A 16,714-nucleotide genomic window follows, 5' to 3' on the forward strand; every position below is an offset into this window, starting at 1 on the left:
TTTCTTTCCCTCGATCTCGGTCACCGATGCAGGGTCTCCCTTCACCATCACCGCAACCGCCGCCACGCCAGCCAAGAGAACCGCATTCGGCTCGAGCTACAACAAGATCACCCCGCTGAACTCGTCGAACCAGAGACACTCATCGAACGGAAAGAGCATGGGCTCGTATTCCAACTCGAATTCCAACTCGAACGCAAACTCAAACTCCAAGCAGAACTGTTACAAGAACGATTACTCTAACAACTACATCCATTCGGGAACGCTTCCTTTCAAATACATCAGAAACTCGAAACAGCAAGTGGAAGGATACCCTAAGCTACAGCGGCTCTACAAGTTGAAAGAGCAGCAAGTGGAGAAGTACTCGACGAGACCATATGGTGCCCGGGTCGATACAGAGAATTTGGCCAAGACATTGAACTCGTGGGTTTACGACTACGACCTCCAGTTCGACGTCATCATGATTGGCGCCTTGACGGAAAACCAGCTGATCTACCCGCTTCTCACGAAGCTTCCGATCGACAAGTTGTGCTCAAAACCTGGGTTCCTTTTCATCTGGGCGTCGACCAAGAAGATATCGGAACTCTCGACCTTGCTTAACGACTCTCGGACATGGGCAAAAAGGTTCAGGAGGTCTGAGGAGTTGGTGTTTATCCCTGTCGACAAGAACTCTGTCTACTACCCAAAAGAATGGTCAATTCCCGAGGAACAGATCTTAGAAGAAGTCCAATGGCACTGCTGGATGTGTATCACCGGAACAGTGCGTCGCTCAACCGATAAGGATATCATCCACTGCAACGTCAACACCGATCTCTCTATGGAAAACTCGTCGACGGGAAATTCGGCCGTGCCAGCACAGATATACAAGGTTGTGGAGAATTTCTCGTCGTCAACCAGAAGGTTGCACATCATCCCGACGTCCACGGGCTTGAAGAAACACGTCAAGGTGAGACCGGGCTGGGTCATCGTCTCACCGGACATAATTCTTGACAACTTCGAACCGGAGAGATATAAAAAGGACATTGAGGCAATTGGCTCGAAGATTCCTTACAATGATGAAATCGAGCAGCTCAGACCTAAAACCCCGGTGTGATCGGCTGATTGACCGCCCTTTTGATAGATTGTACTCTTTGCTTAGATTTTAAACTCTGTATAAACTCTAGAATTTGAAAACGATAAATAAATTCAACCCCCTGGGATCTAGCCCTTCAAGAAAATGTCAAAGATGACGTTGTCGGTTTCGTCGGAGTACTTATAGCCCAAGTCCCTCAAGAATTGCTGAAACCGTTTCTCCTCGGTCTCTGGGACCTGGATGCCGGTGAGGACCTTGCCGATGTCATCGCCTTGGTTCCTGTAGTGGAATAGCGTCAAGTTCCACTCGGCCTTCAGCAGGTCGAGAAACTTGTCCAATGCTCCCATACGCTCAGGGAACTCGAAGTGGATGAACCGCTCCGGAATCTTGCTCTTCCCGCCAACAAGATACCTGCCGTGGGACTTGGCAATCTCGTTGTCTGTGAGGTCGTAAGGAAAGAAACCCTCGTCTCTCATTGCGGCCATCACCTCTTTTAGCTCCTTCTCACGGTCCTGAACGGAAAAGGAGGTGTAAACCTCGGAGAACTCCGCGTCGGTAGTTGGGTCTGAGTTGTCCGTCCGGTAAGAGCACTCCGTGACGGTTCGTGGGTGTATAATCTTCTGGAGCCTCCGGAAGGCCCCTGGGACGTTGGCGATCTTCACTGCAAGAAAAACCTCCTTTCCTTCACCCAATACTGCCCGTTCAGAGACGAATCTCAAGCGATCAAAGTTCATGTTTGCCCCAGACAAGACCGGCACGTATGTCTTTGTTGAGTGGTCAATCTCCGGGTGGCTCTGGATGTAGCTTTTCATCCCGGTCACCGACAGCGCCCCAGAGGGCTCGACAACGGAGCGGGTGTCTTCAAACACGTCTTTGATGGCGGCGGCGATCTCGTCCGTGGAAACACGGATGATGCCGTCGAGACCGTACTCCTGGCAAATGCGGAACGTCTCCTCTCCGACAAGCTTAATGGCGGTTCCGTCTGCAAAGAGACCAACGGAGTCGAGGTTGACCCGTTCTCCCTTCTGCAAAGACTCGTACATGGAGGCGGCGTCGTACGTCTCGACGCCAATGACCTTCACCTGTGGGATCAACCTCTTGATGTAGGAGGCTATTCCAGAGATCAGGCCGCCGCCTCCGATGGCAACGAAGATCGCCGAAAGCTTGTTCGACCTCACCTGGCGCAGGAGCTCCAACGCCACGGAGCCCTGTCCGGCGATGATAAGCGGGTGGTCGTATGCGGAGACGTTTGTGTAGCCACACTCAGCGGCTATGCGTTCACATTCGGCCCGGGCAGCGTCAAAGTCCTCGCCGTAGAAGAGCACCTTGGCGCCCATTCGGGACACGCTCTGGAACTTGATGGCCGAGCTACCAAGGGGCATCACGATCGTGGCGTTGACCCCTAACTTCTTGGCCGAGTACGCCACGCCCTGGGCGTGATTGCCTGCGGAGCAGGCAATCACCCCCTTCGCCTTCAGCTCGGGCGACAGGTTTGAGATCATGTTGTAGGCGCCCCGCAACTTGAAGGAGAACACGGGCAACAGGTCCTCCCTCTTGAGGAACACCGTCGAGTTCGTCTTTTGCGAGAGCAACGGCGCAGGCGTCACAGGCGACTCGTTGATCACATCGTACACCCGGGACGTCAAAATCAACTTCACGTAGTCCGGCGTGCCGTCCGGAAGCAGGTCCGACGGCTTCAGTGCTGGATACTTTGCGACATAGTCGACTTTCGGCAGAGCACCCGACGACAGCAGTCTTCCGAGGCGTATCGGAGTAGCAATGCGGCGACGTGCGATAACAGGAAGGGACATTGCCGGCGGTGTTTTCCAGCTGGGGGGCTGCAATTGCCTCATCTACACCGTCCAATCCACCTTTACGGTACCTCTGTCATTTGCCACCTGGGATCTGGCTCCCCCTATATACCCGGGCCCCTCCCCCGTCCAGGAGGAACACCGAGACATGCCCCGTAGGAACGGTTTCGGAAGAGCGTTCCGAGTCAGAACAGGGCAGGAGAAGTCGGGAGAAGTCGTCTGGGCGCAAGGCCGCTCTGACTTGGGTCAGGGCAGGGCCTTGCTATGAAAGAGTACTGTAGGACGTTGCACAAACCTGGCACTGCTCCTACACTGGCTCTGGCGACTGGAGGCTGTTTGCGGCCGGACCCGTGGCCGGCGGATGTGAGAATCCCACCCCAACACACAGGATGCCGATAGAAGCCCCAACCACATCGGGAAGTTCCGCCGACAAGAAAAAGCCGGCTTCGTGGGCGTCCCGGTCTCCAGGATAGTGAGTGAGACACTCAAAGTCGTCTTTTATCTCTAGTATACAGATTATATTGAAAAATTATTATATACGTGTCATCACACACCGGTACGTGGGTACGTGGGTGTGCAGCGAAGTATGTATGTGTGCATGCGTGCGTGGCAGAGCATGACAGAGTGTAGCCCGCCACACAGCTTGCCTAAATCCTGAAAAAAAATTAACCCAAAGCCCTGTGCAGACTTTATCTTGTTTGTTTTTGTATGTACCAACCCAAATAATATACACTTCAACGCCACGTCAGCCTAATATACACCGTCGTTGTGGCTCTTTGAACATACTAGCTTATCTTCTTTTTTTGTCTTTTATTATTAGCATGTTTGAAATCTTGATAGTTTTTGTTTCTCGCTTGTCTCAGTTGACGAATGAACCAGCAAAGCGTCCTGCTTCCAACTCGTCGATCTTTCTTTCAATGTCGTCGTCCTCTTCGTCCTCTTCGACAAAGTCCACGATGGAGTACTTGATCAAGTCCCACTTGGTCCAGAACGCCACGCAGTCGCTGTGGAGATCGGAGTCCACCAAGTCCTCGAGATAGTACTTGGACTTGGTGAAGCGGTCCTTCAACTCCTGGAGACGCACGTTCTCCGGCACCTCGGAGACGCGCCGGTTGTTGTTGTTGTTGTTACTCTTCGTGGAGTTGCCGTTGAGCGTGTTGTTGATCATGCTGAAAGATCTGAACTTGTTGCCGCCCTGGTTGTGGAAGTCGCTGTCGTACTCAGTGACAGTGGTGGTTGCCGAGAACTCGGTCTTGTATCCCTCGTCGTCATCGGAGGAGTAGTTGTTGGAGCTGGGGGTGTTGGCGACAGCTGCGCCAGCACCGCCAGCAGATATGTTGCAGTCGGTGTCATTGTTTCTGGTGTTGGCAATACCTCTATTGCTTTTGCTGTCATCGTAGCCGTACGCCAAGTCCTCGTCGTAGGAGGTCGAGTCGCAGTAACGAGCCCAGGCTTCATCAATGGCACCCACCAAATACTCGAAGCAACGCGATCTGGCAATGAAATCGCAACGCGGGATGTTCCCGCTGTGCTTCAGAGCCTTGTTCGACAGGTTGAACGAGTGGAAGTTCTCGCTGCTGTTTGGAATCGAGCTCACGACGTCCGAGATGTTCACCGAGTACCTCTTGTTGTTCAAGAGCCCGTGCCCGGAGACATAGTTGACATTCAAGATGTCGTTGGTGGACGTCGCTCTCTTCCTGTTCAGGGAAAACGCACGGCCCTCGGAGAACGGACTCGACTTGCCGCTGCTGCAGAGGCCTTCCTCTTTTCTGTGAGCGGAGCTGCTGTCCCTTCTGCCGCTGGCACGCGCAGCGTGCTCGTTTTCGTGGCGGGCCTCGGCGATCTTCACGCTGTCCTTCTCGCCGCCGTTGCCGTTGTCGTAGTCCTCGTCGTCCTCGTCGTCGCTGTACTGCGAAACAGCCTTCGAGAGCCGCGAGTCGATCGGCGTGCCGCAGATCGAGTCTGCGAACCGGATGGACTTCACCTTCAACGCGTTCGACCGCTCTGCAGCCTGCTCGACGTCTGACTTGTCGTCGTCACCATCGCGGTCCTCGTCGTCGTTGTCGTCCGACGACGACGACGCGTCGACAGTGCCATCTCTGGTCAGCCTGCCGGCGTTTCTGTACGCGCAGAGCCTGTTCACCACAGAGTTGCTGTTCACCAGACACTGTCTCTTAGGAAGACCCGAGTCCTGGTGTGATGACGTAATACTTCTCTTGATAGAAATGGACATCTTGTGATGGAGGGGGGAAAAAATCTATCTGCGACAGACTAGTTTGTTGTGTTGGGTGCGCGAGGGCAAAAAAGATGAGAAAATGAGAAAATATTTTTTTTTGGCGCTAAGAACAAGACAACTAAGTAGTCCTTAACAAATATGTGTGAGGGAAAAAGTGAGAAAAAAAGTGAGGAGCAGGGAAAGGAGGGCAAAAACCTGTGAGCTTTTTGGGGGGAAAAGTGTACCAAAAGTCGTGGAAACTGGTGCGTTGTGCCGTAGTCAGAAACCAGGTATGTTGTAGAAGAGGAAAGCTTTGTATCTAAGGCTTTCTGGAGATGGTTGCCCTTGCTGAACTTGCCAAAAGGTGATAGGAAAACAAACAGAACAGGGCAACAACGCCCTTCCGCTGGCAAATGGGCTGAGGAGGAAAGAAAATCTCTATATAGCAGCGGGCAGCGGGCGACCCAGCAGGCGACTGGCCAGTGGCGAGCGCAGCCAGAGCAGCCAGCGCCGCGACGGCGCGGGAGGCGGGAAGAGGCCAGCTGGCATGCTGGGAACGGCAGCGCAGAGCGAAAGGGCGGCAAGGCCACCGCATAGAAGCGCAGAGAAAAAAAAGCGTCGTATACAAGGCGCCGTGCTGGGGTTTACTGCAGGAGCGCGCGGCGCGGGGCGTAAACTTCGGGCCGGGGGAGAAACATGGCTGGTGCACAGGTGCGCGGTCGCCGTCGCGTCTGGTGCACGGGTTCGAGATTTTTTTCTCGGAGAACGGCCCCGGCCTATTCTCGGTAAAGAGAAGCGCCGTTGATGTATGCTCTCACTGTCGGAATGACCTTGCCTTGCCAGCGGACTGGGTCCTGCTCACGGACAGCGGTGCGGATCGCAGACGAGCTGATGGCCCACTCGTGCTTCGCCTCGCAGAAGAACACCTTTCCCCTCCAGCTGGCAGGGAGGGCGGTCCTGTTGTTATCTTTGTCGTCGATTTCTCCGTTCTGGAGGTCCTGCATGTACTTCTTTTGGTCCGCGAGATCCATCCTGCTCGACTTGTCGTCCCGCAAAAGCACACACAGCTTCGAGTGGCGGAAAAACGGGTCCACCGCCTCGACAAGCGGCTCCCTGTAGTACCTGGGGTCGAAGAAGCGGATCAGGGTGTCGAACCCGAGCAGAAAGAAGTTGTCGACCCCGCTGGACCGGCCCGTCCAGTCGGCCACAAGACGGCTCTTGTCCACAAACAGACTGGCGTCGGTCAGCGCCACCCCGCACGACAACCCGAGTCCGGCGCACACGTGCTCCGCCATGAGTCCGACCATGTGCAACCGCTGGGCGTACTCGTCGACGCTGACGCTGTCCTTGTCGGCGTTCTTCACACTTAGCAGAAGAAGCACGGCGTTGGTGTTGATGGTGGTTATGCCGTCATGCGTGCTGAGACTGAGCACACCCTGCTTGATCATCGCCAGATGGCCCCTGTGCGGCGGGTTGAAGGACGAGTCCAACACAAGCACCCTGCGTGTGGTTGGCCCAACCACGTCTCTGTCGCCGTAGCACTTCACGAGCCGGAAGCTGTCGCCGCTCCGGACAAACGTCTTGACGACCTTCAGCGCCTCCATCTTGGAATTGCAAGTGCTGGAAGGAGAACAGCCACCGTCCCGGTGGCGAAGGAGGAAGGCTTGCAGGGAGGAGGCGGAAGAAGGAAAAAAAAAGGCCCTGGAGGGTTGCCCGAAGGACACTTCGGGCCCCCCAGAGGTACATGTCAAAAAAGGTCGCGGAGCTGCTGCACTGGACTAGTAGGTTCTTCTAAATCGGTCTTTTATTTGTATATATATAGGTACTGCATTCTCAGACAAAAAAGGGAAACACCACCACGCCGGGACGGTTCTAAGGGGTGATCTTGAAGACTCTGGACCAGTCGCTCTCGACGTCACCGTACTGGAGCTCCTGGATCCAGTTCAGGACCTGCTTGGTGAGCGGACCGGACTGCTCGCCCGGAAGCAAAGGCACGTGGATTGCCTCGCCCTTGTAGCCGATCTCCTTGATTGGGGAGACGACGGCAGCGGTACCGGAGCCAAAGGCCTCCACCAACTCGCCCTTGGCGGCCTTGGCGGCGATCTCGTCGATGGAGCAGTATCTCTCGCTGATGATCCACTCGTCCGGGTTCAATCTTTCTCTGGCCAAGGAGAGAATGGAGTCTCTCGTGATACCCTCCAAAATGGTGCCGTCCAATGGGGCGGTGACAAGCTCGTTCTTGCCCGTCTTGGAGTCCTTAAGCACGCAGAAGAAGTTCATTGTGCCGACCTCGGTGACGTACTTCTCCGGGCCGAACAACCAGAGGTTCTGCTGGTAGCCTCTCTTGGCGGCCTCTAGCTGGGGCTTGATGCATGGGGCGTAGTTGGCGCCCAACTTCTTGTCGCCGACACCGCCGGGCCACGCTCTCGTGGCGTAGTCGGTGGCCTCCAAGCGGACGGCCTGGAAGCCGGTCTTGTAGTAGGGCCCCACGGGGGAGCAGATGACGAAGAGAAGGGCCTCGTCCGGGGTGTGGACACCCAAGCCGGACGACGTGCCGATCAAGGTGGGTCTGATGTACATGGAGTAGCCCTTTTCGGCCGGGATGAAGCGGTTGTCGAGCTTCAACAACTCGCCAATCAACTTGATCACCTCCTCGGAGTCGAACGTGGGCAAGCAGATGCGGTCGGCCGACTTGTTCATTCTGGCCATGTTCATATCCGGTCTGAACATCCGGATGTCGCCCTTGTTGTCCTTGTACGCCTTCAAGCCCTCGAAGAGCTCGAACGCGTAGTGGAACACGCAGCACGAGGGGTCCAGTGCTAGCGGGCCGTAGGGCACGATCTCAGGGGCGCCCCACCCGCTCGTGGTGTTGAACGGGATCTTGAGCATGTGGTCTGTGAACGACTGGCCAAACACCAACTTCTCGTTTGCAATCTTTTCTTTTGGGGCGGTGGTGGTCACCACCGTGAGCCTTGCGGCGTCGATCGGAGCCAGGCTGGACGACATTCTGCTCTTTGGAAACGACAAGGATTTCGCAAGCGACTGTTTGAAAAATGAAGACAACATAGCGGTGCTACAGGGCAACGGCGTGCTGGACAGAAGCAGAAACGGGATGTGGGCAGCACAGGGCACGGGGTGTCTGGCCTATATATAGCAGCTGGGTGGGGCGAGTGGGGTCTTGAGGGCTAGGAGGAAAAACTCACACCTGTGCTATAGTGGCACTCTGCTCGACTCACTCCCACACAATAGCAGGGCCACTGTGACACACACTGGGGCCGGGCCGTTGGTGAGTAACACGCTGCCGCTGCCGCTGCCACTGCCGCTGTTGCTGCTGCTGCTGCTGCTGTTGCCTGCACACCGGCCCGATTAGTCACCGCTTCCCCAGAGCCCGGTCCCTCGTCTTGCTGCCCCCGCTCCACGGCAAGCGTCGGCCACAAGCGGGGGGGGCAAACTAGCCGAGCCGACGCGTCGCCGACGCGTCGGCGGCTCAGTCCGCTGCAGGTGCGGCGGACGGTGCGGCGCCTGCGCGGCTCTGGGCAAACTTGGCGTCGAGCCGCCGCAGACGCGCCGCATGGCCCTCGTCGGACTGCTGCGCCACAGGGCTGTTCATGTCCGGGTAGAGGCCGTGGTCGCCTCGGAAGGCCTCCTTGAACAAGCTGACCTTGTCGGGCTCGGAGCCAGGCGCAGGGTTGGTCTTGGACTTGGCGGACTTGGCGTCGGGCTTGGCACCGGCATTGGCCTTGGCCTTCTTGCCTCTGTTGCGCTCGAGAGCGCTGGCCTTCTCGAGGGCCGCAATCGTGTGCTGCGTCTGCTCAAACACCTTGCGCTGCAGCAGCTCGTCGCTAAGCTCGCGGCGTGAGCCCTGGCCAACCACGCTGCACTCCTTGATGTAGGCGCCGCCCTTGGCGCTGAACACGTTCGGCGAGTTGACAGCAAAGAGGTAGGACTGCATGCCCTGCTCGCACGACTTGAGAAACACCCAGAACAGCGGGTACAGCAGCAGGTAGGCAAGCAACCCCCACACGCTGCCCATGGACACAAAGCGCCTCAGGCCGGGGCTGCGCACCAGCCCCGGGTTGACCACGTTGACGCGCACGCCGCAGGGCTGCTTGTCCGGGCGGTCGTAGGTCTCGAGCCGTCTCTGCAGCTCCTTGGCAAACAGGTGCAACAGCAACTTGGACGTGCCAAACACCTTCCAGGGCCGGCTGGCCGGGTAGCTGCGCTCCTCCCAGAGCAAGTCCGTGGTCTGCAGCTCGCCCACGTTCTCGCTCATGCACGAGCTCACAAGCACACGCACATCGCGGTCCGGCGGCTGCACCCGCAACGCCGGCTCCAGCAACGTCAAGAGCTGGAAGTGGCCCAAGTAGTTCACCGCCATGTGGATCTCCACCCCGTCCACCGAGTTCGTCCGCAGCTTCTGCATCGGCAAGCTCTCCCCGGCAAGGCAGAGCACCCCGTCCAACCGCCGCGCAGGCGTGTTGTCGAGCCACCTGGTGGCAAACTTCCGCACAGAGTACAACGACGACAAGTCACACTCCTCCACGTAGATCAGCTCGTTCCCCGTCGCCGCCCGCAGGTCCTCCACGTACTCCGTGAGCCACGTCTTGGCGCTGTTGTCCGTGTCCTCCCCCATCTGCGACGACAACAGCACCAGCTGGGCGCCCCGACCCGCCAGCTCCCGCACAAGCGCAGCCCCGACCCCGCTCGTTCCGCCCGTCACAATGTACACCTTCCCGTGGAGCTTCCGCTCCCACGTGTTCGACGACCCGCCGAAGTACAGCTTCAACAAGATCCCCACAATCAGCGGAGGCGCATATCGCTTGATCTCCTCCCAGTACGGAATCCGCTCCGTTCCCTCTAAAAGCACCGTCCCCAAAAACTCAATAGGCATCTTGGCAGTTCGGCTTCTGTTTTCGTGTCTGTGTCTGTGTCTGTGCCTATGTCTGTGCCTATGTCTCTCTCCTCACCTCTTCCGCTTTTCCATCAAAGTAGCTGAGCATCCACGAAACGCCAACCGTCTGGAAAAGGGCGTTTCCTCTCTCGGCACCCTCACCTTCACGTCAAAGTCCTGCTCGCGCCTCCCCGCTTACCGGCTTCAGCATGGATGGGCCTCTGCCCTCCCCGAGTTGCCAAAAAAAATATTTTTTTTTCACTCCTGGAGAGATAGATAGAAGTGGTGGCTCTAGAACGGAGAGATCGGAGCAAGCAACCGGCCTCGACAACCAGCCAGCTAGACACTCGCATACAGACATGGACGAGCTCGTGTACTACAACGCCACGGGAAAACCAGAGGACAAGAAGAACCTGACGTCGTTCTCGTACCTGTCCTCCCTACACTCCACAAAGATATATCACCAGTACAGACAGTCGCCATCGTCGCCAAACGGGTCGGTGAACCTGTCGATTGGCCACGGGTCGCATCTTCTTGTTGCTCTTCCGGAAAAGCCGATTCTGCACGTCTACCTCCACGGCAAGGAGTCGCCAGAACAGATCATCCCGCTGCCTGAAATCCTCACGTGCCTGACATGCTACCGAGACAGCGAGGATCCGCAGAAGCCAACGCTCCTCCTCGGAGGATCCGTTTCGGGGAGACTGTACGTGTGGTCGATCAACTCGGGGCTCTTGCTGGCGGTGAAACAGCCCCACTACCAGCCGTTGACGCACATCGCCGCCTACTCCGGGTTCATCGCCACAGGCAGCAAGGACTCGCGGATCGTCGTCCACACGTTGAACACCATCTTCATGCACGCAACCGGCATCGACACCGACACGAACGACAAGCCGTTTGCTACTATCACCGACAACACGCTCCCAATCACGTCCCTCGTCTTCAACAGGGGGCTCAACAACGACGTCAAGCTCGTGTCGTCGTCGCTCGACTCCACCGTGCGTATGTACTCCTTGGCTGCAGCCTCGGGGGCAGAGCTGCTCACCACCATCGTCGCCACGGGCCCCGTCACCGCGCTGGCTGCAGACCCGGCCTTCCGGGCCCTGTACCTCGGCCTCGCCGACGGCCAGATACGAAGTGTGCCTCTCTTCAGAGTCAACCCAAGAACGAAGGTGGTCGAGGCCGTTGGCGGCATGGGCAGGGTTGTCACCCTCAAGCCGGACGTCGACAACCTCGAGACGTTCACCTGCCACCAGGACCAGCACAAGCCTGCCGCAGACGTCGCCGTCACGCAGCTGAAGGTGTCCTTCGACGGCACGCTGCTCGTGTCCGGAGACAGCAGAGGCTCGCTCTTTGTCATCGACATCACCACCAAGCAGGTGCGCAAGAAGCTCAAGGAGCTCGTCGGGGAAATCAGCACCCTCGAGCTCTGGACCGTCGACCTCGCCGACGCCCGCTTCGACAACACCGGCGTCGACAAGAACCTCAAGCGGACCATTCCCGTGCTCAAGAGATCCGTCGCCGAGTCAGCCGACCTCAGCGCCCTGAAGCTCTCCCTGAAGCTCACTGCAGAGCCCCAGCCTACAACCCCTTCTCCTTGGGACTTCGACAGCTGGATCGACCAGGTTCAGAGCGAAGAAAAGGCTTTTGCAAACCTCTCCGCCGTCGACTCCCACACCTTTGGCAACACCGGTTTCTCCCTCAACATCGACAAAAACACAATCCGGGACCTCAACAAAGAGCTCCAGGACAAGGACCGCACCTACGCCGAGCTCAAGGCCAAATACGATGAGCTCCTCTCCGAGTACACTGCCGCCGTTTCCAAGTAACACCTCTTTATCTCTGTCTATCTCTCCATGTCGTCACAAACGGCGCTTGCGCTAATCCGTCGGGAATTCTCTCTACAACAGTTCCCAATCGGGAAAAGCTACGGCCGCACTCGGTAAAAAATTTTCGGAAATTCTAGATAAGTTCACCGGTTTGCTCTGTCGGTTATGAGCCTCGTGGCTCTGCTCTGTACACAGCATTGGTTCTTCTTCTTGTGGTTGTGGTAGCCCGAAGGTGAAGGGAGTAAAGCAGCAGCGACAATGGGAGCTGGAGAGAAAGATGAGATTGAGTACTCAATGCCCAGCACTGCAAAGGGCGAGAGCGACCGGGAGTCCAAGATGAGCGAGGTGTCTTCGTATCTGGCTCAACCGTATACGGCAGAAGATGGAGCAAAGACGGAGGCGTTCTCGGTGCACGAGGAGAACTTGGAAAAGCAGCAGACAAACTACTCGGTGCTGTACACGGACAACGAGCAGCGGCCGCCGGTGTTCAAGTCGGCTCTGCACGAGTGCTTGTGTGTATTCTTGTGCACGTTTGGCCCGGCAGCGGCCAGTATGGCGTCGTCCAGCTACCAGACACTATTGCGGTCGACGAGCGAATACTTTGGGATCGACGGTGGCCAGTTGACATGGTCGGTCAGCAGCGTGATGTTGGCGAACGGGGCGTGCTTGCTCTTGATGGGCGGGGTGGCCGACGCGTTTGGACGGAAAAACGCCATGCTCATTGGGTTCTCCATGTACGCTCTCTTCTCGCTTATTGCCGGCTTCATGCACAACTTCGTTTTGCTGTGTCTCTTCCGAGGCCTGCAGGGGGCGTCTGTGGCGTGTGCCACGCCGGCGGCAGCCGGGTTTCTCGGGTCCACGTACAAAGACTCCAAGCGGAAGAACATGGCCATGAGCTGTTTCGGGATCGGTGCTCCCGTGGGAGGCGCCTGCGGGTTCTTCATTGCGGGTGTCTGCGTGGTGGCGATCGACTGGAGAGCGGTGCAGTTCTTCTTGACGATCCTGTTTGGCTGCTTGGTTATCCTCGTGTTCTTCTTCATTCCAAACGACAAGAAGATCGACTGGAAACACAGCGTGGAGGTGTTCAAGCACTTGGACTATGTCGGGGCACTGCTATCGTTGGCGTCCTTCACCTTGATCTGCTTCTCCTTGACCGAGGTCGACTCGGCAGAGAAGAGGTGGAGAACGCCCTACATCATCGCATTGTTGGTCGTCGGCTGCGCCTTGATCTTTGTGTTCGTCCTGTACGAGCTCTACATCCCTAGCCAACCCTTGATGCCAATGCAGCTTTTCAAAAGCAAGAACTTCTGTCTATGCATGATAATTTCCAGCTTTAGCTGGATGGTCTTCTTCGGCATGCTAAACTATAACGCGATGATCTACTTCGAGGCCATCCGCGGATATTCGATCATGGTCGTGGCATGTTGCTTCTTGACACAGCCGGTGTGCGGATGCCTAGTGAACATCTTCGCCGGTTTCACCATGCACCGGATTCCCGGCAGAATTCTTATGAGCGTTGGAACCCTCGGGTTCACGGGCTCCGCAATCATCTGGGCGACGATGTCCTTCCACCGCAACTACTTCGAGGGTCCCTTCTGGGCGTTCATCTTGACGGTCATCGGAGCAGACCTCATCTACAACATCTCCAACAGAGTGACCCTCTCTTCGCTCGAACGGAAGTTACAGAGCCGTGGTGCCGGCACGTTCAACACCATCATCCAGTTGAGCTCTGCAGCAGCCCTGGGCTTGAACAGTACCATCATCATGTCCAAATACCCGGCATACGGCACCCCGCAACAAAACGACGACCTCTATGCGCTCTTCCATGCTACGAAGTACTCCTACTACTTTGCAATTGCATTGGGCGGCAGCGCTTTCATTGTCAGCTTGTTTTTGAAAGTGGGAGTGATCGGTGGTTCCAAATGAGACCAGCGACCCTTTTCACTTCCGATGCTTATATTCAACTTCACTTCTTCCCCCCTATAGACTTATAAACTCACATTAATAGATTAATTGCGTATGAAAATAGGCCCCGTCTTCACTTTTTTTTGAGAGAAATCTTGATCCTTTTCCTGTCGCCTCTAGTGGGTGAGAGGTTCCTGTTGAATCCTCCCTCTCTGTTCATATACTGTCTGTACTCAGTTTTTTGTTTGAAGCTGATACCGAAGCAGTCGACCCCTTTGACGTGTTTGTTCTTGGTCGTATCGAAACTTTCAAATCCCATCAGCCGCATCATATCGGAATCCACAACCTCCACCTTCTCATCCTCCTCTCCCTCTGGCTCTCTTGCCCTTTTCCTTCCCCTCGAGGGTTCTTCAGAAGCATCTTGTCCGGCTGTCTGGTGCGACTCGAGATCAACGTCTGTCTTCGCCAAGTCGTCTGCCGGAACGTCAACGATTGTTATCTTCTCTTCTCGTATTTTCGACGTAGCTTGACTTTTCTTCCCCTGCGTCTCCTCCGACGACGTCGGTATGTTGCCAACCGCTTCGTTTGTATCCTCTGTGTCTGTCTTCCTTCCTACTCCCTTACCTTGACCTCGACCTCTGTTGCCGAAGCTGCCTCGTCCACCATTTGCCAGCGCAGTTCGCTGCCCTAGATTAAGTGCAATACGTCTAGCCATAACTATAATTGCGGTATGTTTAGCTTAGTGCCTCTTTTGCCTCGGTATCTCTCTCATACCTCTATCAACTCAAACAAAACTGGTAGTATCTTGTATCTTCCTAACATGAAAAGGAAACGAAATCGGGCGCGGTAACGTTTTTTCTTCCTTTTGCATAATATTTTTCAGGTGACGAAATTTTTTCTATACTCCAGTCCGTCAGGGTGGATGTTTGGAGGAGTTTACTGGCTGGAGCAGAGAGGTTCGACAAGCAAGCGTAAAAAGCAGGATGTCTGATACAGAAACAGCACAATCGGCCCAGAAGCTGAGCAAAAAGCAACTCAAAGCGCTTCGATTTAAGGCGAAGACGTCGAACAATGCCGCCGAAGAGTTGAAAACGGTTGAAGAAACCAAAGCGAAGGAGATCGAAAACGCAAAGAAGAGAAAAGTTGAGGAGGAAGAGGCTGCAGCAGCTGCCGCTGCTGCTCCGAAGAAGAAGAGGAAAACCAGAAGGGGTAAGAAGCACAGAGGAGAGAGGGAGGGAGACAATTCCGGGCCTCGGTTTATCTTGTTTGTTGGGAACTTACCATACAAAGTGACGGAGGAAGACATCAACACGCATTTCAAGAACTGCAAGCCGTCGTCGATCAGGCTGAGAACGGACAAGGGCTGTGCGTTTGTGGAGTACAAAAACGCCGACTTGAAGGAGAGCAAGCGACAGATGGACATTGCTCTCCGTCTGCACAAGAGCACGTTGGGCGGGCGGAAGATCAACGTCGAGCTCACGGCAGGCGGAGGCGGCAACTCGCAAGACCGCAAGGAGAAGATCAAGGTGAAGAACGAGAAGCTTGAGGACGAGCGGACGAAGAGGACGGTTGCTGAGCGGGAGAAGAAGCGGAAGGCGGACGCTGCGAAGGAGAAGGAGGCTGGCGGAGAGAGTGAGCCTGCTGGAGAGGACGGGGTGCACCCAGACAGAGCCAAGCTTTTGCAGCTCGAGTGATGGCCGGCTGCGGTGCCGCTGTTGCCAGCAAGCTAGTTATGTAGACACGCGTGCTGTCTTCGCCGGGGAGGCCAGTGGCGGGCACTGTTTAAGAAAATAATAATAGTCGAATTATACACGAGGAGAACTGGGCAACAGTAGGGAAAAGTGTCTGGAAAAAAGAGGGGCGGGGCGACTAACGAAAAGCTAACAGATCTAGAGTAGTAGTAGTGGTAGGGTGATAAGAGTACATGTGACAGGAGATTCTAATTGCGGCGCTTTCATGTCGTAGCACAGACCGTTGGGCCTGTCTAAAGAATGACACACTTCTTGGACTTTCTGACCTTCTTCGCTGGGATGTGGGTCTTTGGGGCCTGTCTGACGTTTTTGGAAGCGGTCTTGGCTTGCACCGGTCTGGCGCCTGCTCCAGTGGCCGCTGCCGCTGCGCCGGCACCGCCGGCGGCGGCTGCGGCGCCGTTGAGGCGCTGGTCGTGGGTGTCCTGCTCCTCGGGCTCCTCGGGCGAGATGACGGCCTTGATGGCGCAGTCAAACACCTCTCTGACACCGCGCTGGGAGGCGGCAGAGCACTCGAGGTAGCCGACAAGACCAAGCGTGGTGGCAAGACGGCCAGCCTCGGCCTCGCTGACGGGCTTGAGGCCCTGCTCGTCCAGCTCGTCCATCGCGTGCGGGTCCTCCCTGAGGTCCGACTTCGTCCCGACAAGAAGCACCTTCGTGTCCTTCGGGGTGTGGTGTCTGATCTCCGGCATCCACTTGTTCTTCACGTTCTGGAACGACGAAGGCTCCACCACAGAGAAGCAGATGAGGAAGATGTCTGTCTGCGGGTACGACAACGGTCTCAACCGGTCGTACTCCTCCTGGCCCGCGGTATCCCAGAGGTTGATCGTCACCTTCTCGTCCCCCACCATCACGTTCGCAGAGTAGTTGTCGAACACCGTAGGCACGTAGTCCTCCGGAAACTGGTTCGTGGTGTACGAGATCAGCAGGGACGTCTTACCGACGGCACCGTCCCCGACAACAACACACTTGATCGACTTCATGGTATCTCTGACGTCTCTGGTCTTGCTTGTGCTTCCTGCTGCTACCCCTGCTGCCAGCCCTTGCCCCTGCCTAAGGCCCCACGTCTTCTCTCCACCCGTCCGCCTCTTCTTGGCCTCCTGACTCCGTCCACCTGCCTCGTCCAGGGTGGCACCATCCGCCCGCTGCTGCTTTTTTGCGACCGCTGCCTGGCTCGGGGGATTTCCGCTTTCGTCTGGCGGCATGTTTTTCCCCGGGCGACGGGCCGAGGTGGTGAAGATGGCACACG

General features: G+C 56.3%; 11 protein-coding genes across 11 annotated transcripts; 4 read left to right on the forward strand and 7 right to left on the reverse strand.

Moving 5' to 3' along the window:
* Window positions 1-157: 157 nt before the first annotated feature.
* PICMEDRAFT_58631 (hypothetical protein) lies at window positions 158-1,090 on the forward strand (the record flags this gene model as incomplete). The annotated part of the gene is made up of 1 exon (XM_019163310.1): window positions 158-1,090. One exon carries the CDS (start codon window positions 158-160, stop codon window positions 1,088-1,090), a length of 933 nt encoding a protein of 310 aa, XP_019017396.1.
* Window positions 1,091-1,197: 107 nt separating this feature from the next.
* Window positions 1,198-2,880, reverse strand: PICMEDRAFT_72366 (hypothetical protein; the record flags this gene model as incomplete). The annotated part of the gene is made up of 1 exon (XM_019164176.1): window positions 1,198-2,880. One exon carries the CDS (start codon window positions 2,878-2,880, stop codon window positions 1,198-1,200), a length of 1,683 nt encoding a protein of 560 aa, XP_019017397.1.
* Window positions 2,881-3,739: 859 nt separating this feature from the next.
* PICMEDRAFT_72367 (hypothetical protein) lies at window positions 3,740-5,113 on the reverse strand (the record flags this gene model as incomplete). The annotated part of the gene is made up of 1 exon (XM_019164177.1): window positions 3,740-5,113. One exon carries the CDS (start codon window positions 5,111-5,113, stop codon window positions 3,740-3,742), a length of 1,374 nt encoding a protein of 457 aa, XP_019017398.1.
* Window positions 5,114-5,871: 758 nt separating this feature from the next.
* On the reverse strand, window positions 5,872-6,699 carry PICMEDRAFT_72368 (hypothetical protein; the record flags this gene model as incomplete). Its single annotated transcript, XM_019164178.1, has 1 exon — window positions 5,872-6,699. One exon carries the CDS (start codon window positions 6,697-6,699, stop codon window positions 5,872-5,874), a length of 828 nt encoding a protein of 275 aa, XP_019017399.1.
* Window positions 6,700-6,967: 268 nt separating this feature from the next.
* On the reverse strand, window positions 6,968-8,101 carry PICMEDRAFT_58633 (hypothetical protein; the record flags this gene model as incomplete). The annotated part of the gene is made up of 1 exon (XM_019163311.1): window positions 6,968-8,101. The coding sequence occupies one exon, from the start codon at window positions 8,099-8,101 to the stop codon at window positions 6,968-6,970; it is 1,134 nt and encodes a 377-aa protein (XP_019017400.1).
* Window positions 8,102-8,582: 481 nt separating this feature from the next.
* On the reverse strand, window positions 8,583-9,986 carry PICMEDRAFT_34179 (hypothetical protein; the record flags this gene model as incomplete). The annotated part of the gene is made up of 1 exon (XM_019162869.1): window positions 8,583-9,986. The coding sequence occupies one exon, from the start codon at window positions 9,984-9,986 to the stop codon at window positions 8,583-8,585; it is 1,404 nt and encodes a 467-aa protein (XP_019017401.1).
* A 359-nt stretch (window positions 9,987-10,345) lies between these two features.
* PICMEDRAFT_72370 (hypothetical protein) lies at window positions 10,346-11,812 on the forward strand (the record flags this gene model as incomplete). The annotated part of the gene is made up of 1 exon (XM_019164179.1): window positions 10,346-11,812. One exon carries the CDS (start codon window positions 10,346-10,348, stop codon window positions 11,810-11,812), a length of 1,467 nt encoding a protein of 488 aa, XP_019017402.1.
* A 336-nt stretch (window positions 11,813-12,148) lies between these two features.
* On the forward strand, window positions 12,149-13,738 carry PICMEDRAFT_34131 (hypothetical protein; the record flags this gene model as incomplete). The annotated part of the gene is made up of 1 exon (XM_019162867.1): window positions 12,149-13,738. One exon carries the CDS (start codon window positions 12,149-12,151, stop codon window positions 13,736-13,738), a length of 1,590 nt encoding a protein of 529 aa, XP_019017403.1.
* Window positions 13,739-13,850: 112 nt separating this feature from the next.
* PICMEDRAFT_11301 (hypothetical protein) lies at window positions 13,851-14,432 on the reverse strand (the record flags this gene model as incomplete). Its single annotated transcript, XM_019159778.1, has 1 exon — window positions 13,851-14,432. One exon carries the CDS (start codon window positions 14,430-14,432, stop codon window positions 13,851-13,853), a length of 582 nt encoding a protein of 193 aa, XP_019017404.1.
* Window positions 14,433-14,700: 268 nt separating this feature from the next.
* Window positions 14,701-15,411, forward strand: PICMEDRAFT_72373 (hypothetical protein; the record flags this gene model as incomplete). Its single annotated transcript, XM_019164180.1, has 1 exon — window positions 14,701-15,411. One exon carries the CDS (start codon window positions 14,701-14,703, stop codon window positions 15,409-15,411), a length of 711 nt encoding a protein of 236 aa, XP_019017405.1.
* A 290-nt stretch (window positions 15,412-15,701) lies between these two features.
* PICMEDRAFT_72374 (hypothetical protein) lies at window positions 15,702-16,448 on the reverse strand (the record flags this gene model as incomplete). Its single annotated transcript, XM_019164181.1, has 1 exon — window positions 15,702-16,448. One exon carries the CDS (start codon window positions 16,446-16,448, stop codon window positions 15,702-15,704), a length of 747 nt encoding a protein of 248 aa, XP_019017406.1.
* Between the last annotated feature and the right edge of the window lie 266 nt (window positions 16,449-16,714).

This window comes from Pichia membranifaciens (assembly GCF_001661235.1).
Source record: "Pichia membranifaciens NRRL Y-2026 unplaced genomic scaffold PICMEscaffold_3, whole genome shotgun sequence".
Taxonomy (NCBI): Eukaryota; Fungi; Ascomycota; class Pichiomycetes; order Pichiales; family Pichiaceae; genus Pichia; species Pichia membranifaciens.